Source organism: Camelus bactrianus, chromosome 4, assembly GCF_048773025.1.
Source record: "Camelus bactrianus isolate YW-2024 breed Bactrian camel chromosome 4, ASM4877302v1, whole genome shotgun sequence".
Taxonomy (NCBI): Eukaryota; Metazoa; Chordata; class Mammalia; order Artiodactyla; family Camelidae; genus Camelus; species Camelus bactrianus.
Genome location: NC_133542.1, coordinates 88,201,820 through 88,225,150, shown reverse-complemented (window position 1 = coordinate 88,225,150; position 23,331 = coordinate 88,201,820). Strand labels below are relative to the sequence as shown.

Below are 23,331 nucleotides of genomic sequence, written 5' to 3'. Positions count from 1 at the left end.
TGGAAATTTCCTAAATATAATGAGGAATAATGTGTGCACTGAGTCAAACAAACCAACCATAAAAGGGCATTTTGAGACAACTGGAGAAAACTAAGCATACTGGATTTTAAATTGTGTTAGGAATTAATCATTTTGTTGAGTATGATTATAGTATCATGGTATTTTGGGGGAAAATGAGAAAATATCTGGTATTTGTTTATAGAAATTCACATATATGAATAACATCTATGATTTGCTTAAAAATAAGTAAAAGTCTGGAGGGGAATATATGGACAAAAATGGCAGAATGTTGATAAATGTTGAATATAATAAGTAATTCAAGATAGTTTAATACAAACATTAAATTTGTTTGAAAAATTTCCTAATAAAAATTTTCTTAAAGGATGACCATTAGTATGGCTTAATAAAATACTAAATCTAACAAAATAACTGGAAACTACTTTCATTTCTCTGAGGCTAAAAGACTTACAAATGAATATACATATATTTGTGGGCAAGTATATATATGTCATATATACACATATATATACACACACACATATATAACATATTTTGAGATATATATACACACCTCAAAATAAGAAAAAAGAAAAAGAATGGCATTATTTTGACAAAAAAAGAAACGTATAAGTTTAAAGTATGTCTAGATAACTGAGAGAATGAAAGAAGTAGTCATTAAAAGATTGTAAAACAGGGTAGGAATATAGTAGGCACTCAATAAATGTTTCTGATTGAATGATACTCTATAAATTGTCTTTTTTTCCTATTATAGTACCTAGGAATGTTCAAAGCCTAAATTTCCATAACACTATGTCCAATGAATTTAAAGTTTTCTAATTTTGATATATGTTTGAAGATTAAACTTTATATTAAAGAAAGTCTTATCATAATAAAATCACTATTTAAGATCTAAGAAAGGACCCTAGATCAATTTAACTCAACCAGCTCATTGTACAGATCAAGATGAAAAGGCCCAAAATAACAAACGATATACCTCTACTTACACGTAAAACATTTACTCACTTCATAAGCCCCGAATTCTTCTTACTAAATGGTCCGATGATTTTAAACATCAGTTCCACAACTCCATTTTTCCCTAGAGATACAGAATTCACAGCTGGGAGAGAAGGGGGAAAAAAAAGTGATTTAAAAACCTTAGTAAGTAGAAATGTGTATGCTCGTAATACACCAAGAACATATACAAATTGTTTAGCAAATGTGAGCTTGAGTCCCTCATAAAGTCCACCTTAGTCAATATCCGAGCGGAAGTTTTTGTTTGTTTTTTGCTTTATCTTTCTGTGGGAAGTTGCAGGGACATTGCAGTTACATGTTGTTAAACATAAAGCATCAGACAAAGGTATGCCAGTGGGAAAATGAGGTGGGAAAAGAAGGCAAACAAATTATGAAGGGTCCTAGAAGGTGGTAATCCTTTCAGCTACAGGGAATTGCCCAGAAAGAACAACAAATCAGATCTGCATTTTAAATACCAGTCAGATCTAACAGCACTCTAGGAAAGAAGGATTTGAGAGACACATTAGGAGGCTGTGGTCTAGGTGAGAGGTAATGAGAACCTTAACTAACCATTTACTAGCCTTCTGGTGGCCAATTCAATAAAATGCCTCCAAAAATGGAGCACTTAAGAGTTTTGTCTGGTGATTTTAGTTTCCTCTGTATCTGTTTATTACTCCATGATCTCTCCTAATTTTAGTCTGTTTAGTCTTCCTTTTCCTTAACTGAAGTATTCAGTGACTTACCTGTTTTATTTTTCATCCAATTGTTTTATTTTTAAAATCAACTTTTTAAAATTTTATGTATGTTTTTTTCTACTTCATTCCTCTGCTTTCCTTGTGTTTATTCCTCTATTCCTAATTTCTTTGTTTAAACAGCCAATTCATTCATTTCCTTATGCTCTTTTAAACTACATAAGTGGTAACTATTTAAGTGTTCAAAGCTGTTTTCCTCTGAACACACCTTCAGCCATACTGTCAAAGTACAGATGCCGATAAACAGATAAATACACACACGTGCATACACATACCTACCACTCTGATTTTGCAATGATGTTCTGCAATAACACGCACTCTACAATTTCAATTTCAGGTGTTTTGTTAACCAGTCGAATTCAATAATCAGGGAACAGAGAGAAAACCCATACCCCAGAGGTTTAGGACCTAATACTATATTAATGAGAGAGAAAGAGGATGTGTGTGTGTCTGCGTGTGCTGGGAGACACTTCATCTGAGGCCATCTCTGTGTGATCGCCCCTCTCTCCAGCTTCCTCAGAGGCTCCTGTACTATTTATTTTCAGTTCTGCTACACCCCTCCCCTTCCCCCGTTGATGCTGAAGATAATTATCTCAGTGACTAGGCTGCCGCATGCCTTCCTTCTCAATTTTCCACTCTCTGTGAAAATCCAAACAGGCACACCCAGTTTCTCCAGCAGCCAACGCCCTCATGTTCCCTTGTATATTTTACACAGGCTGCGAACTCATGCCCCCACTACAGGCCTTTACAAACTGGGGGAACTCATGAGAATTCTCGAGACTTTGTAAACTCACCTTCTTACCCCACATCACTTTTGTGGTGGGGGCGTTAGGGTTACAAAGAGCCATAGTAGATATTCTTTTTCCTTGTCCACAAATTGTAGAGACTTATGGAGTAAAGGTACTTTTTAATTTTCCTTCTGTGTAACTTCACAACATCAAGTTAACTAAAAGCTGCTCTGAAATACTCACAGTTGGCAGAATATACTCGTAAAAGTTGAAGACAAGGCAAAACCAAGCGATGATTCTGCAAATTCTGTTTGACCAAATTCAGGGTTATATTTAGAGCTCCACTGATTCTAGCTTTCACTCCAAATTTTTTGTCTGTTTAGAAAAAAAATGAACAAACACAATTTATTCATATGTTACTTCTGAATAAAACGAAAACGACATAAAGCAATGAAATTCTTAAAACTTACGAATTCATATTATCAACTATAAAGTTGATCTGAAATATCTAAAGCAGTAATAATTTTCTTTTATGACTTTAATACTACTTAAACTTTTAAAACATGTCTTGAAAGAAGTACTAAGGGGCAGGTAGGGCGTAGGGCAAGGGGACAGAGGCTGGAGCAGCCCAAAACTAGACTATTATGAAAGGATTACCTGACCCACCCTACACACATAAGTCTGTCCACTTCAGTACATTCAAAGGAACACCATCACATGGTCAAGGAGAATTGTAAAGAATCTAAATTTCCATTACCAACATTACTTACTTAATATTGACTGTATTCTTTTCAGATTTATAAAGAATATAAATTAATGACAAAATGAACAGCTTACACAGAAAATAATCTAGAAAATATCAAATAAATTTTCCAAGGGATCTAATTCCTAACATAGAAAAGGAAGAGAAGAAAAGAAATTCCTGATTTTTATTCTTACAGAAAGATTAAATTACTAAAAAAAAACAATCTGTATAACAAGAATTTAAGAATGTTAAGATTTTAAGCAAAGTAAGCAAGACCAGCAGGCAGAGTTATTTCATCAACAAGAGAAACTTTTAAGTCAAAAAGATCTAATATTCCTGAGGGGAAATTACTCTCAGCTCACAAGGAAAAAAAAATAGAAATTATTCAAGAAATTATTGCATAATGTCTTTAAATAACATAAAAATGGAAAAGTAGGACAAATAATAAAGGAAATAGCACAGATTCAGAAGTATAGAGGGAAATAAAATTAAATGAGCTACAACTTAAAAGGGATGCTAAAGAAATAAAAATATAAATTAAATACATCAATGTCATAATTTAATTTCATGGAAGGCAAAAGAAAGATAATCTGGTTCTAAACAGAGGAGAAAGCATGATATAACAATAAATAAGATTTTCTAATTTTATTTTTCATTTTTAGCAAAAATCTCAGAAGAGAGCCCTTAAATCTCAAATATAAAAGTTAAAGAAAAATAAGAAAGAGCTAATATATTTTTAAAATAAACGGAATACATGTTTAAGTCTAAAAGTCCCTAAGATACCCGGAAAATTAAAGTCATCTCAGGGATGCTTTCTTTAAGACAATGCTTTTTTTTTAATATTTTATTTATTTATTAATCACTTTTTTAATTTGATTATTTTACTTCAGGGGGAGGTAATTAAGTTTATGTATTTTTGGAGGGGATACTGGGGATTGAACCCAGGGCCTCCTGCATGCTAATAAATGCTAAGCATGTGCTCTGTCTACCAACTTGAGCCTCTCCCCCTAAGACAATGCTTATTAAGAGCATCATATAAATATTCATATAATAAAGATATGCCTTCAACAGACAAAAATATATAAACTATATACACATACGTAGACACTTTGTAGAAAAAGCATTTAGGCCAAACACCTTAAAGTTTGAAATTCATATGCATGCCACATGGCAATGGCAGACCTCTTAAAAAAACATACTTCAGAGTTTAGGGAATCATTTCAATCTTTGTGCAGACAGACAACTATAAACTGAACCAGATTCTAATCAAAGGATGTCTTTCTCTGTTAACCCAATCTAAATCACCTTCCTCCTTATTTTATAGCCTATGTTTTCTCAATTTGTATTGTTTAATATTCTGCATGTCTTACTGTTATAATAATTGGTCTTATAATTTTTTAGATCTCTTTTGGTCTTCTTAACTAGACTGTAAGCTTTTTAGGCACTGAGACCGTGTAGCACAAACATGACTATTAATCAAAAGCAAACACATGTTATCTCCACGTTCCTCAAAGCACTCCCATCCATACTCCCTCCTTCAGCCTCAAGAACATCCATGTTATTTGTATCCTTTATACACATATACATGCCAGGGACGCACACACACCAAGACACACTTCTGATTTTGACATCTTTTTTTCTTCCTTTTTTTCGCAATAGAATTACTCATTTTTTGCAGGTCACTAGTTGACTATTAAAAGCATTCCATGACGAAGGCCAAGAAAAAGCAGTAGCATTTTAGATTTAAAAATTTACCAGTTTCAAGGCACACAGAATCAATGTCACAAAAATCGTTCCACATTTGACAACCACACAAGTGAAACACTTACCTTTTGGTCCAATCTTTGCAAGAATAGAATGAATCTGCACCATTAACTCCTCATTGAGAGGAGACTCTTTGCTGGCGTTCATAAGTAACTGTAATAATATTTGTGAACCACCTTTGGAGACTAAGAAACTCGCTCTTCGACCTCCACCTAAAATGTTTTTTGAAAGATATCTGTTGAAACTGCAAATCCTTCCATAACATATTCAGTATCACAACTTTTTAGCTTTCAAGAAATATTAAAAGTGATGACTTCAAAAATCACAAATACCACCAAAATAAAATGTTTTTATTTTATTTATGTTAGTTAGAAAATAGCACAGACAGTAAATAAAAGTGATGCAAAACTACGTTCAAGGTTCTGAAACACGTGAGTTTGAGGGATACTAGAAGATACCAAAAACAAAGCAACAACAAACAGTATGACATTTCAGTTTCCAAGTTCCAACGCTCAGAATAGCCTCTATATGAGTATTAGAAAATTCCAAAGCACACATGATGCATTGCTGATCATTGTTTACAAACAGAAATTAGACCAAAGAAAACAAAAACTTACCAGCTGACACCAGCTCAACAAGAATGCTTAGGATATTAAGTGTAGTTTGAAGATCTTTCGTGTTCTGAAATAAATAATTTATTTGCTTAATTAGAGCACTGTAAATCTGTGATGCCCAAACTTTTCCTGCCTGTCAAGAACTACCTATGTTTTATAGATGGCCTTTCCGGTCTCTCTAAGAACAAATGTATTCAGGTTTTCACTATTCTTACATATCACTTCAGTCATTTCTTATTGCTCTTAAAAATTTTTACAAATCATCTGAGCTATTATTTTTTTATTATCAACAGGAATTAATTTGTCATTTGAATTCATCTATTTCTACCAAATAGATGATACAAATAAATGAATCAAAATATAAAAGACACTACAAAGTATACATGGTGACTACTCAGTCACCTAGCTCTGCTCTCAAAAGGTAACTGTGTTATCAGCTTATGTATCCAGCCAAAGATAATGCACATGTGTAAAAAACAACATGTAAATATACAGGTATATACACATTTATTTCTCCAAATGGTACTACTGCTCTATGGATAACTATTTTGAACACCAGTATTTTGACATGTCAAATAAATAATTTCTTCATCCTTTTTAAGGGCTACAGGATATATCCCATTATATGGCTATACCACTGTTTATGTAACCAGTCACCTATAAATGGAGTATTTAAATTTTTTTAATCCTTTGCTACTCAAAAATTGCAACCAAAACTATGTACATACTAAGTACATGGGAGCAAGCAAAACTATACATGGGATAAATTCTTGGAATTTCTGGGTCAATGATATGGGCATTTATTTTGATGGATATTACTAACTTGCTCTTCATGGAGCAATTTACACTCCCACCAGCAGTGTAAAAGGGTAAATATTTCCCAAAGCCTGGACAACAGATCTAATAAGAGAATGTGTTAAACACTGTACTTTGATTACATTTCCCTTACTAACAGCAATGCTTGGATGAAGAAAACCACACAAACAGCAGAATCATGGCCTATTCACGGAAATGCCTCACTCCCAGAGTAGAAGGATTTTACAGTGTTTATACAGACAAATTTCACAATTGTGATGTATCAGGGACTAGAATGGGACTCCTACTCTTCCCCTCTCCAAAAGAGAATGAGTGTTGTCTCTGCTTCACCATTTTAGCTCAGAGACCAAATCCAAATCCAGACCAAAAAGAGGACCAAGCATTAACCAGAGGCTCTGATCTTAGCAATGGAAGTATAAATTGGACCACTGACTCACTGGGGAAGGATCTGGAAGAATGAGAGAGACAGACATTTGTTTAAAAAAACAAATGCTATGTGCTCAGCAAAACGATTTCATCTTCTTCCCGGGTTCACAGCCAAACCACATTTCCAGCTCTTTTGTTATTAGGTTTGAGCCATGTGACTGCATTCAGGCCATTGGAATGTGAAGGGAAGTTGCACTGTTATCTCTAGGACTTATCCAGACAAGTCTCTCATATGTAATTTGCCACCTCCCATCTCTGCTGACCTCAATAAATTGTGACATGAGCAAGCAGAAAAAAGGAGGGGTAGCAATACTCTTTTCAGACAAAACAGACTTTAAAACAAAGGCTAAAACAAAAGACAAAGAACGGCATTATATAATAATAAAGGCATCAATAGAAAAAGAAGATATTACACTCATTAACATATATGCACCCAATATAGAGGACCTAAATATATACAGCAAGTACTAACAGAGATAAAAGGAAAAACAGACAATAATACATAATAGCTGGGGACTTTAACAGATCATCCAGATAGAAAATCAAAAAAGAAAAATGGTCTTAAATGATAAAAGAGGCCAGTTAGAGTTAATAAATATCTATAGGACAGTACATCCAAAAACAGCAAAATATACATTCTTTTCAAGTGCATACAGAGTTTTCTCCAGGATAGACCACACACATGGCAGGCCACAAAACAAGTCTCAACAAATTAAGAGGCACATGAAAAAATGTTCAAAATGGATAATTATTATAGAAATGGAAATCAAAACAACAATGAGACATCACTTCACACTTGTCAAAATAGCTATCATCAAAAACTCTACAAATAAATTCTGGCTTGGATGTGGATAAAAGTGAACCCTGTACACTGTTGGTGGGAATGTAAATTGGTGTGGCCATTGTGGAAAACAGTATGGAGGTTTCTCAAAACTAAAAGTAGAACTAACATATGACCCAGCAATTCCACTCCTGGGTATATACCCAGAAAAAAATGAAAACACTAATTCAAAAGGATACATGCACCCCAATGTTCACAGCAGCATTATTTACAATAGTCAATATATGGAAGCAATCGAAGTATCCATAAACAGACAAATGGATAAAGAAGATGTGGTATATGTACACGATGGAATATTACTTGGCCATGAAAAAGGAAATTCTGCCATTAGCAGCAATGTGGATGGACCTAGAGAATTTCACACTAAGTGAAGTCAGTCAGACAGAGGAAGACAAATATTGTATAATATCACTTATATATAGAATCTAAAAATTAATACATAGGAATGTATATAGCAAAGGAAACAGTCTCACTGATACAGAAAACAAACGAGTGGTTACCAATGGAGTGAGACAAGTGGGGAGGGCACATTATGGGTATGGAATTAAGAGTTACAAACCACTATGTAAAAAATAAATAGACAACAAGAATAGATTGTATAGCACAGGCAGTTTTAGCCATTATCTTGTAATAACTTTTAATGGAGTGTAAACTGTAAAAATACTGAATCACTATGCTATATACCTGAAACTAATATAATACTATAAGTCAACTATTTAAAAAAATGAACTGACTCCCTGATCTTTTTTTTTCTGCTCTATTGAGACAGAATTTGACAAATAACACTGTTTAAGGTATATCATGTACTCACTCATTCCTTATTCTTAACATTGCACTGAATAAACATAAAATCCTAATTCTTAATATGTCCTGCTGATCTACCCAAAACTTTTATAATAGCACAGAAATTTAATTATTATAAATATAATATACCTATTCGGCCAATGTATGAAGTGAATTTAATCATGAATATATACCAACAATACAATGAGAATTTCCAATATCACTCATTCATTTTAAACTAAAGATGTAACTAATATTTTATTTTCTACTACAAATTAGAATGGCATGTTAAGATGTAAAATACAGCTATCATTATAATCATAGTGAAATACACCTAGAGGCTTACCTAATGTGTATTAGAATGTTTATACCACCATTCCAGATGATAATTTAAAAAATAAAACAAACTTCCAATCACTGGCTCTACTTCTAGGATAAAAATTTTAGACTTCACATTTTTTTTTCTCAGTACTGGTTGATATTAATAGCTACATAATTAAAGCCCATCAGTAACTTACTTCTAATGTTGATAGCAGAACTTCCATTCCTGTAGAACCTTTGGCTGTCATTTCTCTCCTTGTTTTTTCTGAAAAGTAGAAAAGAAAAGTTTTCTTCTAAAAAATGAAAAAATCACATATAGTTTAACCGTATAGTTAATGTATAAAAACATGAGATAACATATATAACATCTAATCAACAAATCTCTGTTGGTCCAGTAAACATTCTAAACTGGTTCTACTAATTTGAGAGGGTTTTTTTGTTTTTGTTTAACTGGTTCCTTTAGGTATAAAGTTGGGTTTTTTACTTGAGATTTTTTTTCATTTCCTGACGTAAACCTGTACCACTATAAACTTCTCTCTTAGAACAGCTTTTGCTGCATCCCATAGATTTCAGATTATTATTTTCATTTCATTTGTCTCCAGGTATTTTATTTCCTCTTTGATTTCTTCAGTGATTCACTTGTTTAGTAGCATCTGGTTTAGCCTCTACATTATTTGTGTTTTTTTTGTAGTTGTTTTCTTGTAGTTGATTTTAGTCTCACAGCATTATGGTCGAAGAAGATACTTGATATAATTTAAGTTTTTTTAAATTTACCAGGGCCTATTTTATGGCCCAGTATGTGATCCATCCTGGAGAATGCTCCATATGCACTTGAAAAGAATGTGTATTTTGCTTCTTTCAGACGGAATGTTCTATATATCAGAATGCTTTCTCTCTCTCTATATATATATATATATGTATACATATATATATATGGCATGTTAAATAAAGCCCCCTACTATTACTGTGTTACTGTCAATTTCTCCCTTTATGTCTAGTATATTTACTGTATATATTTAAGTATTTCTATGTTGGGTACATATTTATTTACAATTTTTATATCTTCTTCTTGGATTGATTCCTTGATCGTTATGTAATGTCCTTGTCTCTTATAACAGTCTTTATTTTAAAGTCTATTTTTGTCTGATATAAATAATGCTACCTAGCTTTCTTTGGATTTCAATTTGCATGGAATACCTTTTTCCATCCCCTCACTTTCAGTCTGTGTGTGTCTTTAGATCTGAAGTGAGTCTCTTGTAGGCAGCATATATTCAGGTCTTGTCTTTCTAGCCATTCAGTCACTCTGCATCTTTTGATTGGAGCATTTAGTCCATTTACATTTAAAGTAACTACTGGTATGTATGTTCTTACTGCCACTTTGTTCTTTTAGGGTTGTTTTTCACATCTTTTTGGCTCATTCTTTTTTGTTGTTGTTCTCTTCCCTTGTGATTTGATGACTATCTTCAGAATTGTGCTTGGATTTCTTTCTTTTTTGTGTAGCTATTATAGATATGTGGTTTGTGGTTACCATGAGGTCTTTATATAGCATGCATATATATACATGTGATTGTTTTAAGTTGCTGATCTCATAATTTCAAATGCATCTTAACAATTCTGCATTTGTACTCTCCTTCCCTCATGATTACTGTTTTTGATATCATATTTTACATGTACTTGTTTTCTGTCTCTCACTTTAAATCAAGAGCAGGAAATGATTGAGTTTAGTGAGGAAGGCATATCAAAAGCTGAGAGAGGCCAAAAGCTAGGCCTTTTGCACCAAACAATTGGCCAAGTTGTGAATGAAATGGAAAAATTCCTGAAGGAAATGAAAAGCACTGCTCCAGTGAACACACAAATGATGGGAAAGTGAAATAGTCTTATTGCTGATATGGAGAAAGTTTTAGTGGTTTGGATAGATCAAAGCAGTCACAACACTCCCTTAAGCCAAAGCCTAATCCAGAGCAAAGCCCTAACTCTTCTTAATTCTATGAGGGCTGAGAAAGGAGAGGAAGCTGCAGAAGAAATATTTCAAGATGTTGATTCATGAAGCTTAAAGAAAGAAGTGGTCTCTGTAACATAAAAGTGAAAAGTGAAGCAGCAAGTGCTGGTGTAGAAGCTGTAGCAAGTCATCCAGAAGATCCAGCTAAGATCATTAATTAAAGGGGCTATACAAAACAACAGATTTTCAATGTATACAATCCAGCCTTATACTGGAAAAAGATGCCACCTAGGACTTTCATAGCTAGAGACGAGAAGTCAATGCCCAGCTTCAAAGCTTCTCTTATTAGGGACTAATGCCTCTGGTGACTTAAAGTTGAAGCCAATGCTCATTTACTATTCCAAAAATCCTAGGGCCTTTAAGAATTATGCTTAGTCTACAACGCCTGTGCTGTAACAATGGAACAACAAAGTCTGGATGACAGCACATCTATTTGCAACATGGTTTACCAAATATTTTAAAGCCTACTGTTGAGATCCACTGCTCAGAAAAAAAGATTCCTTTCAAATGGGACTGTTCACTGACAATGCACCTGGTCACCCCAGAGCTCTGATGGGAATATACAAGATTAATGTTCGTTCTCCTGCCTGCTAACACAACACCCATTCTGCAACCCATGGATCAAGGAGTAATTCTGACTTTCAAGTCGTCTTATCTAAGCAATATATTTCATAAGGCTATCACTGCCATAGATAGTCATTCCTCTAGCAGATTTGGGCAAAGTCAATTGAAAGCCTTCTGGAAAGAATTCACCATTCCAGATGCCATTAAGAACATTTGCAATTAACGGGAAGAGGTCAAAACAGCAACATTAACAGAAATTTGAAAGAAGCTGGTCCCAGTCCTCATGGATGACTTGGAGGGGTTCAAGATTTCAGTGGAGGAAGTAACTGCAGATGTGGTGGAAACAGCCAGAGAAACCAGAATTAACAGTGTAGCCTGAAGATGTGACTGAATTGCTGCAATCTCATAATAAAATGTTAGCAGATGAGGAGTTGTTTCTCATGGATAAGTAAAGAAAGTGGTTTCTTGAGATGGAATCTACTCCTGTTCAAGATTACTGAAGTAACAACAAAGGATTTAGAATATCACAAAACTTAATTGATAAAGCAGCAGCAGAGTTTGAGAGAATTAATTCCAATCTTAAAAGAAGTTCTACTGTAGGTAAAATGCTATTAAGCAGCTTTGCATATAGCAGAGAGATTCATGAATGAGGGATGTGTGGCAAACTTCACTATCTTATTTTAAGAAATGGCCACAGCCACCCTAATCTCCAGCAACCACCACCTTGATCAGTCAGCAGCCATAAATATCAAGGCAAGACACTCCAAAAGCAAAAAGATCATGACTCACGGCCACCCTAATCTTTAGCAACCACCACCTTAATCAGTCAGCAGCCAAAAATATCAGGGCAAGACACTCCAACATAAGCATAAACATCAACAGCAAAAAGATAATGAGTCACTGAAGGCTCACATTTTTAGTAATGAAGTATTTTTAATTAAGGTATGTACATTTTTTAGAATGCCATTGCCCACTTAATAGACCACAGTACAATGTAAATATAACTTTAACATGCACTGGAAAGCCAAAAAAATTCATGTGACTCACTCTATTGTGACAGTTGCTTTATTGTGGTGGTCTGGAATTGAACCAGCAGTATCTCTGAGGTATGCATATAGTTCCATATGTGAACTACGCCATATATGATAAAGAATTCATTAATGATAATAGCTTTATAATATTAAGTCCCACAGTTTGACTACATCAAAGTTAATTCAACCATTCTCTCACTGATGGATATTTAAGGTTGTTTCCTGATCTTTGATTTTACAAACAACACTGAAAAAAAAATCCCTAAATGTTCTTTTATATAATAGGATTTGTATTTCAGTCAAACAGATTTCTGACAGTGAAAATGTTAAGTAAAGTAGCAGATGCACTTTAAATTTTAATAAACATTGCCAGGTTCTTTTTTCCAGAGTTTATAATAGTTACTGCACCATCTACAGTGTATGAGAATACCCTATTTTCCATGCCTTCAACAGCACTGAATATTGTCATTCTCTAATTTCTGCCAATCTAACTAGTGAGAAATATCTTCATTGTTACCATCAGTAATCCCTGACTTTTAAGGAGGTAAAGAACTTTTTCATATGTCTACTGGTTATTCGCATTTTCTTCCTTGAACTATAAATTCCTAATCTTTCTCTCTCAAATGGATGGACAATTGGACTATCCTATAAATAATGAAGGGACAATCTTTCACTACTAATGTACACAGTGTCAACTAGCTAATCCAAGGTATGATAAACAGACTCATTGCATTAACACACCCTAGGGAGCAGTATTCAGGGTTGGCCCCCAGTGGTGGGTGTCAGTGGGGGAGGAGTCTCTGGTAGTGATATGGCTGGGGGCATTTTCAGTGGTGATGCTGGAACAGGGGCTTCCAGACTGTGATGGGAAGAGTCTACAGTGGTGAGAGCAGTGTACACAGCTGGTGTCTACAGGTTTGGAGAATCTGTTTTCTTTTGTTTTTGCTAGAGTTTTTGTTTCGTTTTGTTTTAAGGGGTTATTTCATATGAGAATATGGTGTATACACTTGGCACATCTGTCTTTGCACTAACACGATGACCATCTTCGTACATCTACCTTAGTTGATAAGCACAATGTTACCAAAGGCTAGAACCCGGTATAATGACTTGCTGAATTAAAGGGTACAGATATTTTAGATTTGCTAGAAACAAATGCAAATTATTAGAGACTTCTCCTGGGTTTGGGTGTGCTGTCAAATACACCTTAAATGGGCTTCATAGGAAGAAGTTACCAAAATAAATTAAGAGCCTATGACCACGAAGAAGGGTTAATAAACACGAGCTCCTGAACACAGTAAATGCCTGCTGAACATTTACTTCAATGACCTGAACCTCTAGAATAAATAAATAATGAAAAACTAAATAAATTAAAATAATTAACTGTGACTTGTCTGGTTCGTAATTCTAACAGAATGCCTTCAATGTGTCACTGTTAAAGACTAAGGTAGCTGCTGGTTTACCCTTATTTAAAAAAAGAAAAATCAAGGTTTTTTTTTTTTTAAATCAAGCATAGTTATCAACCTTAAATTTCTTTTTTAGCTTCTATTGAGATAATCACATGGTTTCATTTGACCTGTCCAAATAATGTTATATAGGTTTTTCCAGACTTAATTCACTAATATTTTATTTGGGATTTTTAAAATTTATGTTCCTAAATGCAAAGTTAATACTTTTCATCTCTTGTGTTCTGTCAAAGTTTTGATACCAACTCAGTAGTACTAGCTTCATAAAATGGGTAAACTATGCCTAATTACAGATACTATTTATTGAAAATTTTGAACATTCTTTTTACATGCTTGTCATGTAAATTTCATGATAATCATACCATATTGCTTTTCTCTACTTCAGAGACAGGTGTGGCTAAGTCCTAGAGATTCAAAACTTCCCTGAAGTCACCCAACCACTGAATGACAAGGCTTGCATTTCAAATTGGGGACAAGACTAACAGCCAATGTTCTGTAATACCTGACATCTTCTTGTCTTTTTACGTAAGTAAAATCATAGTCATTCTTAGAAACGATGCTTTGAAGATCAATTTCTTCCACAGTTATTAAGTTTTCTACTTCTTGAGTTTGTGGGAGAAAGTTCAATTTTAACATAGAATCAGCTATTTATCTAAAGTTTGAACATTCTTAGCATCTATTTTTAAAGAATTAAGGATGTATTCCAAAAACAAGACATTAAAACTTACCTTGACTTTGAGCCAGATGAAGAATTTTTGATGTAACATATCTGGCAGAATCTGACTCTGCAGATTCAGTATTGATCTTCTCCAGCTGAGCCAGTAGTCCCACAATCCGAGAACTATTGGTAAGGCTAAAAAGAATGTTACTTTAAATTAGGGCACATTTTACACCAATTGTAAATTCAACACTATAAAGATCACTGTTCAAAAAAAAAAACTGTACCTTTCTAAAAACACTAAGCATTTATATATATCACATTTCCTCACTGTTTCATAGTTTAATATTGCTAATATTCTATTAAGTGAGAAACACTCTATTTCAGAAAACCACAAATGTGCATTCAGTTCTGTCCAGCAATCTTACATCATATCCTGAAAGCTCTCCTTTCCACTCTCCAGACTTTTCACACACCCTACGTTCTCCTCAAAACTCTAACCATCCCTTCCACCCTACTCCATTTTCAGCTAGTGCCTGCTTCATAACTACTATAAAATCAAAAAAGAACACATTCATCTTCCCACCACCAGCTCCTGAAACCTGATTCTCTACCCACATTCTTTCTTCCCTGTTCCCATTCACTGTACATTTGCACACTTGCTACTGTTTAGGTGCTGCCAACAGTAAACAAGATGAACAAAAATCCTTGCTCCTCAGAGTGAACATTCTAATGGGACAAATTAAATATGTAAGTGATTAAACAGTATTAAGGGGACGGGAAGCACTATGGAGAAAAGCAGGTTGTGGGGATAAAAGGTTCAAGGGGGGTGCAATTTTAAAGTGGTCAGGGAAAACATTGAGAGGGTACCATTTAGGGAAACACCCGAAAGAAGTAAGAGAATGACGGTGCAGACACCCGCAAAAAAAAAAAAAAAAAAAAAAAAAAAAGAGCTGTCCAGAAGCTGTCACAACCATCCAGATATCAAGGCAGGAGCAGGCCTCCTGTATTCAATTAAAAGTGAGGTGGCCAGTGTGGCTGCAGCAGACTTAAAGGAGACTAACGGGAAGAGATGAGGTCAGAGTTGAGAGTGGGAAGGGATGTTTTTGAGCAGAAGAGTGATGTGCTTACTTGCTTTTAAAAGGCTCTCTTTGGCTGGTGTGTTGAGACTCAAAGAACAATCCCTCCATTTATAAGCCTGACCCCAGCTCCCTTCTTGCATTCCCGATGTATGTGCTCCTTCAATAAACCTTTCTCTGATGCATCAGTTCGCTCCCCCTTTCAACCGGGCCATACCCAACAGCACACACATATGATCCAGGAGCTTCCACTAGCTACCACTCCGTTTCTCTCTACTCACTGAAGGAGATGTCCATACCTGCTCCCTGCATTTCCTCACATATTCACTTTTTCAACTATCAGTTTGGCTCCCGCACCCTGAGGTCTCCGCAAAACCTCCTGTGGTCACTTCTTTCCTGGTCATACTCAGAATCTCAGCGCTATCCAAGTCAGTAGCTCCCTCTTTCCTCACTCTCTTCTTTGGGCTTCAGTGGTTCCATACGCTCCTGATTCTCTCCCTATGACTACTTCTTTCAGGTCTCCTCTAGTGGCTCCTCCTTCTCCAACAAACCTCTGGATGCTGAAGACCACCCCCCCAGAGCTCTATCCCCAGCTCTTCTCTTCACTCCCTCCGCTCTTCTGCCCCGAGCAACCACATCTCATTCCACAGCTGTAACTGAAACCGATGCGCTGCCTGGCTCCCAGCTCAACTCCAGTCTCTCCTTCAGTCTTAACCTTCCCAGACTCACATGAAACACCAGCTGCCCAAGACAAAAATCTAGACTCCCTTTCCCACACCCACCCCAATGCCAGCTGTATCTCTAAAACATCTCAAAGACCTCCACTTCTCTCCATATATTGGTAGGAGCACCCAAGCCCAAGCAATCATTTCTCACTTGGCAATTACAACCTCCTGAAAAATCAGCTTGCATTCTTGCTGCCCAGTAATCCATTTTCTATACAGTGATTTTTTTCTTTTTATTTTGAAATAACTTTAGACTCACAGGCAGTGGCAAAAATAGTAGAGTGGTCTCTTGTACCATTCACCTAGTTTCCCCAAAGGTTACATTTTTACATAGCTATAGGATGATAACAAAACCAGGAAACTGATACTGGCAGGTATATAGTTCTATGCCAGTTTATCAGATGTGTACATTTGTGTAACCACAAACCTAATCCAGTTGCTATCCAACCAAAAACTCTTCAATGGCTTCCCATCAGACTTTAAATAAAATCTTATTCCTTGTCACAGCCTATAGGTCTTATATCATCTCCATCCACCTCTCAGGCTTTATTTCCCCTCATACCCTGGGATCCAGACTCACTGGCCTTCTGTCAGTTCCTTGAATATAGCAAGTTTCTCCCCAACCTCAAGGTCTTTATATTTGCTGTCCTCTCAACCTAGAGGGTAATTTCAACCAGTTCTTCCTATACTGGCTCCTTCCCATTGCAGGTTACAACCTAAAGATGTCCCCACTTCCCCGCCAGCCTCTCTGCTTCCAATATCAAAATGTGCCCAAAGAATTTACCACTAATTGAAATGATGTAAGCTTCACAAAGGTAGAGACCTTGCATGTCTTCTATATACCAAGCATTTCAAACAGTGGCCAGCACAGAATAGGCAATACCCAGCGATATTCAGAACGAACAAAGAAAATCTGGAAGCGTATGGGAAACAGGATATTTATACTTTTTTTAGATTAATAACTGGACTCAATGCTTTAAATTTGGAGGTACTTCATCTGAAAAGGTATCTGGAGGCTGAAAAAAACACACTGAGCACACTATTTAAAAATGTAACTAATATACTATTTAAAATAAAATAATATAATATTTCCCAAGTTTACAAATAGCCAGCATAGTACTGAAATAAAACTATTAATATGCATAAATCTCCAAGTGAAAAAACAATTCAGGAAACTTTAAGAATATGTACAGTATGATATCATTAACATGAGGTTTTAAAATATACAAATTAAATAACAAATTTTTTTAATGTGTGTATGTACATATAGATACATTAAAAACACATAAGAAAATTTATTTCATACATATATATAAAGTCATGCGTGGAAATGATGAACATCAAATTCAGAATACTAACTGTCTCTGGGGATAAAAGGAAAATGTTATTAGGTACTAGTTCACATTGTATTTGTAATTTTTTATTTCTTGGGTGATCGGTACACAGGTGTTCATTATATTATTCTCTGCCCTTTTAAGTTTTCAAAATAATATTAATAAATAATATTATTTAAAAATAATTAAATAATATTAAAAAATAATTAAAATAATTAATTAAAAATTAATTAATTATTAATTAAAAATTCTGTAGAGACAAAGATAAGTTAACATGTTTTTACATATTTTCGTTTTCTTCCATTGTTGCAGGAAGAAGGAATGATTCCTTAAAACTGTTATCATAAATCTGAATGAGCAAAAACATTAACATTATGGGTAATTCCAAACATGAAGAAAAAAAAAATAGTGTAACATGCGCCCTCACCCAGCTTCAACAATCAATTCACCGACAATCTTGTTTCCCACACACCTACACATCACTCACACAAGCACACACGTCCTACTGGCTAATTTCAAAGCAAATTTCAGAGATCATTCCGTCTGTTACTACTTTGGCATTATCTATGTTCTAAAATACAAACACTCTTTAAATATATACATATAACTACATGTATATAATATATATATACAAGTACATATATATGCCATATATATAACCACATATACATATGTAACTGTAATATCACTACAACACCAAAAATAATAATAATCCTTTAATATCAAAATCTACTCTGAATTCCAATTTCCCAAATTCATCCATTCATCCATTCTCTCTTACCCTCTCCCTATCTCTTCTTTCTCTCATTTTCTTTAATAGTTAGTTTATATAAATCAAAAACCAAATGAGGTCTACCTATTGTACCTGTTTCCCATCACACTTCCCCCCCCCCAATTTATTCGCTGAGGAAACTTGGTTTGTTTCCTGCATTCTCTTTCGACAACTACACATCCCTGATGTTGGGGTCCAAGGCAGGCCACCCCAAAATATGCCTTAATGGCATATTGGTTATTTTCAATTAAAGTTACTTAAGAAACAGCTGATGCAAGAGAGACACTCCCTGTCTCCCTGCGAGCAGGAAATAATCTCCCATGTCAAAGTGCCCTCACTGTACCAGGAGACAGGAAGACATCCTTATCCTCTGAGACAGAGAATTCAGAGCTGAGATGCCTACATAACCAAACCTTGTTACTTCTTTACTAATTTACTAACCAGGCCCAAACTTTGCTTAAATTCCTTACTAATTAAGCATCCAAACCCAAGTTCCTTTGTCCTGTCAATTCCTCTCAAATTTATTCCCTCTTCATCTAAAAAGTATAAAAGCTGCCTGCTTTGACCTCTTCTTGGGTCCCATTTCTATGAGACTTCCATGTGCGCAAATTAATTTCTTTTTCCCCTGTTAACCTGTTTTGTGTCAATTTTATTATTAGTCCAGCCACAACAACTCAAGCAGGGCAGAGGGGCAAACATTTCCCCTCCCCGACAATGGTATGGTTAATATGTTTGTCTATCTTTATCTTCAGTAAACTGGTGGTCAAATTTATTTTTGCTTAAACTGGTAGTTGAGTTTAAAGGCCTAATCTGATTAAGGCCTGATCTGGTGACATGAATTCTTTATAAGTGGTACTGTCCTCTTGCATAAGGAGGCAAACAGTCTCTGGTTATCTCACTTGTGTACCAGAAGCAGTCACTGGTTAGCACTGCCTAATTTATTATTTTATTAAGGGTTGAAAAACAGTGATTCTCTACTGTTCCCATTCTGTCTGTTTGTTAACTAGGAAAACCCTATGAAAGAAAAATCCCATATTTGATTATCCACAGGTATACGGTTCATCAAAGATTTTTCATTTATCTACATTTACCAGTTGTCATAAGAATGAATTCATGTCCAAAAATCCTCTCGTAATCAATGAAATATTTTGGTTTCATGCACTCATGTGAGTATGTCCACATAGATTTAAATGCATCTGATACACTTTATCCACTGTAGTTATTAATGCTCAAGTCGCCCCATCTTTGATCAAAGGGAGCTTCTTCATGTGGGCTCCCAAGTCCTTTTGATAGGATCCTAGTCTGACAGCTTGCCTGGTTTCCTGGCAATGACAAGACTGTTATTGGCCAGCAGTTCGCAATGGGCTCTACGAAATTCTGAGTACTCGATACCTTTTCAGAAAACCTGCCAAATCAAAAACTATTTTCATAAGAATACTGGTAAAGACATAAAAATACTAAGATGCTATTTTCCTCTGACTTAGTGCACTTTGGTCTGAAGGCAACGGTGGGTGAAGTGCTGGCACCACAACACAGCCAAGGCAGTGACACCAAATCGTATCCCTGTGTTCTTCACCAACATGCACTCGCAGTTAAAAACAAAAATGCAAATTTCACCTATGAGTACACATTTTTTTAATATTCTGTGTGCACATAAAATATTTCAGTTGCACAATGAAATACGATGGTCATGTTGAGGGAAAATATTTGTGTGACTGTTTAAACTGCAAGCTGACTAGCTACTTTTTTCACAGAACATCATTTTTACTTTAAAAGACAACTGGCAAACACTGGTTATTCTGACTAGGGTGTTCTGGCATACATTTTCTTGGAAATAAACAAAGCGAGTCTGTCATTTCAAAGAAACAACTGACAGTCAGATTTGTTGCCAATGGTTAGATTTGAACTTTCGAGCAAAAACCAGAATTTTGGAAAACAAAGATCTACTATCATGACCTTGACAGCTTCCCGCTACTTGAAGAACTTTCTGGTAAAATCGATGGTTTGATATTAATGAATGTAATTTTTTTAAACTGTGTAATAAAGTGTGTCAGTATTGAGACGATCTGCATAACTCACTGAATCAACATGTTCAAAATACTAACGTGTGATGTTACAAATTCAGACATGGGTAAAAGAACAATTCAATGTGCAAGAGAGACCAGTGGATTTTAATGTAAAAGGAACAAAAAGTGCACTGATATGGTTTCTGAGTCCACAGTGCAACTCAACTTTAAGGAACTACCATTTATCAAGTTTTAGTGTAATATCAAAGAACATCCATTTCAATTTGAATTTCAAACAACATGGCTTTATTTCCAAAGTACATTATAATTCAGAAATGTTTATTCCTCACTTATAATTATTACTTTTGCTTTAATCACATTTTTACTGTTTCTCTCCAAATACTGAACACAAACCATAGTTTCTTCCATTATAAATCAAAGGACAATTAGATACAATGCTCTGAAAGACCTTTTTATTCAAGTATTCCTCCCTTGTCTAATTACATATCTATGTGAGTCCAGATTGTCTTCACATCCTTCAACAACAAGAATACACACAAAAAACATATATATGTATGTATAACATGTATTATACATAATATGTATACATATATGACAGATTGAACTCAGAAGCAGGTTGAGAGAATCCAGCTTTCATTAAGCCTGCAAAAATATAATAAAGCATGCCACCTTCTAATTAAACATTTTTGACAATTTAGTTATTTTAATATAAAATGTTATTATGCAATGGATTTCTTACTGTTATTTTTAAGTGAAAAAATAAACATTTTTTAATTTGTCAGTTTTAATTTATAGCATGATAAATATCAAAAGATAAAGCAACCCACATCAACAAAATCTTTTTGGAGTCTTCATTAATTTAAGAGCACAAAGGGGCTGTGAGCCAAAAAGTTTAAGCACTGTTGTTTAAGCTTATCTTGCACATTTTGTGTTCAGATCTGGAAGCAGCTCTTTCTCCAAAAGAGGCCTGGTTCTTTTTTGGTAAAAAATGGTATTAAGATCCCACAGTCTGCATACTAGGGAGCAAATACACCTTTAAAAACAACTCTATAACCTAGATTTAAGAAAAATTTGCATTATGGAAACCAGAATTCTGCAATTTAATATTTGAGTGGGGTTTTTTTTGTTTTTTCCAGTTTTTTTTTCTCTTAAAGGTCATCTGTTAGTTTTTTAGTAGCTAGTAAAACATCTACTATTCAAAATATTCACAAACATATAAAACACACTGAGTATAACACATGTTTTGTTCCGTTCCAAATTGAGAGTTTGTTTTATCGGTAACTCTAAGAATTTTAAATTGAATTATACCACTACCAAAATAAAACAACTTGCAGCTGAGTGATTCCTGAGAGTCATGCTCTTACAAATAATAGATGGATACATTAATGAATTTTTTTTGAAGGATGGCAAATAAATGGAAATTAAGAATGTAAGCAGGTCGATTTCCTTCTCTATTTCTACTTTTCTCATTGCCAGACTGAAAACAGAACAAAATATTCTAAGCCGTCTCCAACTCAGCTCTAAAAATGTAAGACTGTTGACACTAATGTTGGGAAAAATGCAGGTGAACAGCAGAGGGCAGCTCTACTTTTGGAATGACCTCAGACTTCGGAAAATCCAAGGGGGACAGAAGAAAAACAAAAACTATATAGCTATTCAGTGAACAATCTGAGCTACACTGTGAAGCAGAGAATTTGTAAATAGAGACTCAGAAAAGGATACATCTTCCCTGCTTTACCCTATTTTTAGATGAAATCAGAATGAGGCCAAGACCAACCTCAGGAGGTTCCATTTATAATTGTTAATGTTAATTATTTTATAGTGAGAAAATCATGGAATTGAAAATATGATCAACGTGAAATACATCAAATCAAATTAACTTTCCAATGTATATTTTAAAGACATCACTCAAATATTTGTTTCATAGTAGTGGTCTCCTACCGCTTTTGATTCTTTGACTTTACACTCAGTCTTAAGAGCTATTTTCCTGAAAACATAAATTTTCTTGGATGTTACAAAAGCCTCAATGGTATACAGATATTATCGTGCAACAAATAATTTCCCAGGCAAGCGCAAGGGCTAAAGAACCTGTCTTTATATTATAAATAAATTTCATTACATTTTCATCTTAAAATATACATCAAATACAGGTAATAAATGTTCTCATAAATAAAATATAAAAATCTATTAAAATATACTAAAGTTTTAGACTTAAACAGGACTCACAGTAATTAAAATTTAATTTCAAATGATATGGTTTTATTTCCCAAATGCACATTATCTTTCAGGAATGTTTGCTCATCATTTATAACTCTTTAACTCTTTCTAAATTTTTATTTACTTATATTACTTTTGCCTTAATTATATTTATACTGTTTCTCTCCATATACTGAACACAAAACTTTATTTTCCTTCATCGTAAAGCAATGGACAATGAAAAACTAGAGCTTCATCATCTATCAATCCTTTGTAGAAATAGTTAAATATGTAAGTTTGGAAAACAATATTCTAACTGGAAAAGAACAGCACTTTTCTGACTACTTCTTACATAATAATTAAATGCAATAAAGTCTTTAACAAGAAATTTAGCTCAATTCTGCCAAGTGATTTGTTAAAGACAACCAGTTAAAGTTTGTTCAAATTTTAAATTACCTGAATTTATACCAGTGTCAGCAATAATTAATCAAGTTACCCTTTAAATTCTTTCATCAAAGTTTAATTAAATGCTACTTATTTTATATGCATTTTTTATAACTTCTCTGCTCATGTTCTAGTAGGATTTAAATTGCATGTGGCTAGCATCTAACTTTCCCCCAATATCTGTTCTCATTTTTACAGTAACAAAATTGTTTTAGCCGGCCCTATGGCCACTCTGTTA

At 34.5% G+C, this 23,331-nt stretch overlaps 1 protein-coding gene across 3 annotated transcripts in view; it reads right to left on the bottom strand.

The window, feature by feature from the left end:
- Window positions 1–23,331, bottom strand: part of AGTPBP1 (ATP/GTP binding carboxypeptidase 1) — a 133,320-nt gene that overhangs the window by 87,311 nt on the left and 22,678 nt on the right. For all 3 annotated transcript variants that reach the window (XM_074363093.1, XM_045504609.1, XM_045504611.1), the window contains 6 exons: window positions 14,587–14,711; window positions 8,999–9,066; window positions 5,618–5,681; window positions 5,066–5,212; window positions 2,735–2,866; window positions 1,024–1,117 (listed from right to left, as the gene is read on the bottom strand). In XM_074363093.1, the coding sequence (XP_074219194.1) occupies window positions 1,024–1,117; window positions 2,735–2,866; window positions 5,066–5,212; window positions 5,618–5,681; window positions 8,999–9,066; window positions 14,587–14,711 (630 nt within the window). The remainder of the gene's footprint in view (window positions 1–1,023; window positions 1,118–2,734; window positions 2,867–5,065; window positions 5,213–5,617; window positions 5,682–8,998; window positions 9,067–14,586; window positions 14,712–23,331) is intronic.